This window comes from Salvelinus sp. IW2-2015, linkage group LG8 (genome assembly GCF_002910315.2).
Source record: "Salvelinus sp. IW2-2015 linkage group LG8, ASM291031v2, whole genome shotgun sequence".
Taxonomy (NCBI): Eukaryota; Metazoa; Chordata; class Actinopteri; order Salmoniformes; family Salmonidae; genus Salvelinus; species Salvelinus sp. IW2-2015.
This window is the reverse complement of record NC_036848.1, coordinates 41312861-41318860: the sequence shown is the minus strand read 5'-3', so window position 1 is coordinate 41318860 and position 6000 is coordinate 41312861. Positions and strand designations below refer to the sequence as shown.

The 6000-nt window shown below is 40.3% G+C and overlaps 1 protein-coding gene across 1 annotated transcript in view; it reads left to right on the top strand.

The window, feature by feature from the left end:
• The first annotated feature begins 3783 nt into the window (after positions 1-3783).
• Positions 3784-6000, top strand: part of LOC111967953 (cytohesin-3) — a 32219-nt gene continuing 30002 nt past the window's right edge. Inside the window, exon 1 of the mRNA XM_023993418.2 lies at positions 3784-4176. Coding sequence (XP_023849186.1) covers positions 4158-4176 — 19 coding nt within the window. The 5' untranslated portion in view covers positions 3784-4157. The remainder of the gene's footprint in view (positions 4177-6000) is intronic.

Sequence of the window (6000 nt, the reverse complement as noted above, 5' to 3'; positions counted from 1 at the left end):
TTGCCACAAAGTTGAAGGTATAGAATRGTCTAGAATGTCATTGTACGCTGTAGAGTTAAGATTTCCCTTCACTGGAACTAAGGGGACTAGCCCGAACCATGAAAAACAGTCCCAGCGAACAGTTATTGTGTTGCCAGAGGCAGTTTGGAACTTGGTAGTGAGTGTTGCAACTGAGGACTGACGATTTTTATGGGCTTCAGCACTCGGTGGTCCTGTCCTGTGAGATTGTGTGGCCTACCACGCTTGTGTGGCCTGCTCCTAGACATTTACACTTCACAATAACTGCACTTACACTTGACCAGAGTAGAAATTTGATGAACTGACTTGTTGGAAAGGTAGCATCCACGTTGAAAGTCACTAAGCTCTTCAGTAAGGCCATTCTACTGCCAATGTTTGTCTATGAAGATTGCATTGCTGTGTGCTCGATTTTATACACCTGTCAGCAATGGATATGGCTGAAATACCTGAATCTACTAATTTGGGGGTGTCCACATACTTTTGTATATATAGTGTATGTGTATTCAATGTGTATGTGCATTCGTATACTATGTAGGACTAGCCTAGATATCATTATATGATAAAGAGAAAGAGAACGAATGAAAAATAAGGAAAAACATTATAAGGGTATATTGCTTTTGTGTAAGAGAAGCTGTAAGAGAAAGTCATACCAAGGTAAAGGAACAATCAATGCCCACTGACTTCCTCTAAATGAAAAAAAAGACATGTTTTTTATTGTCACATAAACCAGATAGGTGCAGTGAAATGTGTTGTTTAACAGGATCAGCTATAGAACTACGGCACCKCTGGGGAGCAAATTAGGGTGAAGTGTCTTACTCAAGGACACATCGACAGATTTTTTACTTTGTCGGCTCAGGTATTCTAACCAGCAACCTTTCGATTATTGACCCAACACTCTAACCACTAGACTACCTGCTGCCCTAACTAATTTCATTATGTAATAGTTATGTCATGGCTGTTCTACTGTCAACACGCGTCAGTGTGGAAATTATGTAAGGGGTGTGGTGAAGTGAGGTCAGTTTTCCATAATTGTTACACAATCCTTTGGCAATCCATGAAACGGGAGTGATCCAATGTATTCCCATCCTCACAGTATGGTTCATGGGATAACATTCATTGTGTATCAGTAACTAAGGAGAGATGGGAAAAGGCAAGAAGTAGTGTAAGCCAACAGTATGGGGCCAAATTAGATTTTTTTTATACTCTAAGGGGTGGATCTGTACCAGGACTTGGTTGTTTTCCCTTGGAAATCCATTTAATTCTCACTGTATGCTGTCTTTCATCCTATCCACTCCTCCTCCAAACCCTGAAGCAGTAGGTCTACACCAGCCGTAACAACAGAGCACCCTCCCCTCCCTTGACCCTTCCAATCTGTACAATGGCTCTTCCTCTCAACTGCCATTGTGCAATGACATGAGTCCTCTGGACGTGTAGGTGGACTTAACATGTACTCCTGTGAGTGAGTCACACTTGCCCTTGCAAGTGATGTCAGTACTGTGTTGAGGATTGACAGGAGGAACTGCCAGGAGTTCCTGTAACATGCTGAATATATATATATATATATATATATATATATATATAATCACTTACTATGTTTAACTGTTGGTTTAATCTGTGATGTCACCAGTGGGAGGAACCTATTCCTCTAACATTCCCCAAAGAAATAGGAGAGATACAGTAGACACTTTGATTTGATTCTTAGAGCCAACACTCTGAGAGCAATTCAATAATCATGTGTCATACATGGTGCAATTTCATAATGCCTTTGCAAATTCCAAACACATTACTCCAGAAAGATGAATATATTAATGTCATTATCACCATTAAATGACAGCAGGGACGTATGGAATTGGTGGGCCTGGGTGGGTGCAGACCAATCCTCTGGAAAGCCAAGCCCACCCAATCAGTGTTCAGTGTTCCAAACGGGATATTAATTGTTATTTTACCTGAGTACAGCACTAGACTTGGGCAGGAGCTCACCAGAACCAGCACCGCAAATGTTATTCTGCTTGAGTTCCTGCACCTCCTATAGAATATTAGTGCAATAGTAAATATAAACGGTACCTGCACCAAAAATGAGTACTGGAACCTATTTCAATCCAAGTCAAGCACGGGCTTAAACACGCATACACCATCAGATGGAATTCATAGCAACAAGCAGTAAGGGGGGGGGGGGGGGGGGGGGGGGGGGGTGAAAGGGATATTGGCAATAATAATAATAATAATACATTTTATTTGGCAGATGCCTTTCAGGACACTCAAGGACATCTTACATACAATCTAGTGCTGTACATAAAATCAATAATTTAGGCCTATGTAATGAATTTGAATTATGCTTGATTATTTACTGGGAAAAAAACAATAAAAACAAATTGTAAAAAAAACAATCAGCTTAAAAAATGTCTAAATAATGGTCAGGTTCTGGCACTTGTCACTTCGCACTGATACCATGTGCAGTAAACAGTAGCCATCACTGTGTAGACTTGGCTACACTGTGTATGCTACTCACCATTATCTATCTAGCTAAGACTCACTAGCCAACTTGGCTAGCAAAAACAAGTAAAATGGCTAAACAAAGCTCACTGTTAAATGTTTTGTTGGAGAATTTGTCAAGTTATTTGATATCCGTGATTTTGCCATAAAGGGCCTCCAATCCCTCTCTATATCAATCACTGATCGCATTGATCTAATCAAGGGCATTAAAGACAGTTTCAGTACATTCAGATACAATGATCAGCACTACAACGCTGTTTTCTCTGCTAACGCAAGCAAAGCAAGCGGTACTAGAGCGCCAAGTCTAGGTCCAAAAGGCTCCTTAACAGCTTCTACCCTCAAGCCCCCCCTTTGTTTTTACGCTGTTACTCGCTGTTTTATTAAAACTACATTGTTGGTGACGGGCTTGTAAGTAAACAAGGTATGGTCTACACCTGTTGAATTCGGTGCATGTGACAAATACAATTTGATTTATTAAAGACTTTCAGAAATACGCTTCACTTCGACTCGAATTTAATTTGAAATATAACTTTGCCCTATGCTTCTCCACTCATGCGCTATAGTTGGGCCCTATAGGCATTTAATTGATATCACACAATACATTGTAGGCGCACTTGGTCTCCCGCGCCCAGCAGAGAATTGCACTCGGCTGGCATTTTGACTCATAAAGTGATCTCGACTAAGTAAAGGTTGGTGACCACTGTTCTAGTGTATATAGGCTGTGGCTGCCTATTGTGATTATTACTGTTATATCAGGGCATTATGTTCTAATCTCAAAGTCTATTAATTATAGGCCTATGGTTTATTATGTTTCGGTCAATGTGAGTCCTATGTTAAATGCAAGAATCATGGATTTCAAGATTATTTGGTCTGTAATGCGAAATTACATGTCAGATGGTTTGTTGTGTTAGATCGATTTCAGTAGGGTATAGGGTAGGCTATGTTTTTATGATAATTAAATGCTGATTTGAGTGCTCAAATTGTGGTCCACCTACATTTTTACTGACCCCGCCATCAACGGATTTCTGCCTACACCGCCGAATGACAGTTTAAGCTTGTTGCACAAAATAGAGACTTTATCTTTTATCAGTGCAATATTTCTGAAGTTTTTAATATATATATATATATATATATAGGTTACATGGAACTAATGAAACATTTTTTGAGGGTGAGGGGTTGTCTGTCACCACCGGGGCGGAGCCGAGTGATGACGTAGGGTAAACGTTTAGCCATGTAGAGAATCCGCTATCCTTCTTTGCATTGCATTGGACTGCATTGGAGTAGGTTGGCTAACCTGGATAGAGAGGGATGGTAGTGGCAGGATAACTATTATCATCGGATTTAATACATCCAATTCTTGGAAACGTTTCTTATACATTTACATATTTAATCGTAATACATGGATGTTTATTTGGTGGTACCCTAGATTTCTCATGAAGGTAGGCTTTTTTGTTATTAATATATTTTCGCTGTTGCATTTCGACTCTGCACAGCTCAGCTCCCTGTGAGTCGTCGGTCTGTCATTACAGGATATAGATCGTAGCCTATCTACCGTTTATAGACAGTAATAAAAACACTTCTACCTTGACATCTAAACTTGACGCACCGATCTGATTTCTGGACTGTCTCATCACGGCATTCACGAGATGGACGAAGACAATCAAGGTAAGACGCACGATGATTCAATCGCCGTCTCTCTTTCCCTCTCTGTTCCATCATCTGCTGTGATGTGTGCATGGACTGATAGGGACTATGATATGCGCCTTAAAGCATGAGTTGAGGCATACAACTGTAACCCCCAATGCATGCATTTAATCATCAGCAATTGATCTTGTTTTTCCTTCAACACTAAGGTATTAAGAAATGCAATGGTATTTTATCAACTGTTGTCAGACATGGGGGTACATCTGGGGTAGGGTATAAAGAGACCTAGTGGAGGATGGTTACTGTTCATATTTCTTAATCATCAGGTGGGACAATAAATTATGATTATCCATCAAATAAGAGGGTATATAGTAATTGACCTCAGTGTGAGGAATGCATAAAAACGCATGCAGCAATGTTTAGTGCTTCTTCGACAAAAATTCGTCTGTGTTTAATGTCGCTTTGAAGTTTGTGCTGGAGCTCTAGCTAGGCTTCGCTTCTTTCCATTATAAAGCAGTTATATTGAAACAGCCGCTCGAGGCCCTGGACGTGTGAAAAAGATAAGATAAAGCTATCATTTTTTAAACCAGGAAAGCCAACTTTTGCAACATTCATTAGATCCTTCAGAGTGGTATCCGTTCCAAATGGTTTTACAGTTGAAGTCAGAAGTTTACATCCACTTAGGTTGGAGTCATTAAAACACGTTTTTCAACCACTCCACAAATTTCTTGTTAACAAACTATAGTTTTGGCAAGTCGGTTAGGACATCTACTTTGTGCATGACACAAGTAAATTTTCCAGCAATTGTTTACAGATATATTATTTCACGTATAATTCACTGTATCAGAATTATAGTGGGTCAAAAGTTTACATACACTAAGTTGACTGTGCCTTTAAACAGCTTGGAAAATTCCAGAAAATTATGTCATGGCTTTAGAAGCTTCTTGATAGGCTAATTGCCATAATTTGAGTCAATTGGAGGTTACCTGTGGATGTATTTCAAGGCCCACCTTCAAACTCAGTGCCTCTTTTCTTGACATCATGGAAAATCAAAAGAAATTAGCCAAGACATCAGAAAAAAATGGTAGACCCTACAAGTCTGGTTCATCATTGGGAGCAATTTCTAAATGCCTGAAGGTACCATGTTCATCTGTACAAACAATAGAATGCAAGTATAACACCATGGGACCACGCAGCCGTCATAGCCGCTCAGGAAGGAGACGCATTCTGTCACCTAGAGATGAACGTACTTTGGTGCGAAAAGTGCAAATCAATCCCAGAACAACAGCAAAGGACCTTGTGAGATGCTGGAGGAAACAGGTACACAATTATCTATATCCACAGCAAAAACAGTCCTATATCAACATAACCTGAAAGGCCGCTCAGCAAGGAAGAAGCCACTGCTCCAAAACCACCATAAAAAAGCCAGACTACGGTTTGCAACTGCACATGGGGACAAAGATCGTACTTTTTAGAGAAATGTCCTCTGGTCTGATGAAACAAAAATATAACTGTTTGGCCATTATGACAATCGTTATGTTTGGAGGAAAAAGGGGGACTTGCAGCCGAAGAACACCATCCCAACAGTGAAGCACAGGGTGTGGCAGCATCATGTTGTGGGGGCTTTGCTGCAGAGGGACTGGTGCACTTCACAAAATAGATTGCATCATAGGGGAGGAAAATGATGTGGATATAATGAGGCAACATCTCAAGACATCAGTCAGGAAGTTATAGCTTAGTCGCAAATGGGTCTTCCAAATGGACAATGACCCCAAGCATACTTCCAAAGTTGTGGCAAAATGGCTTAAGGACAACAAAGTCAAGGTATGGAGTGGCCATCACAAA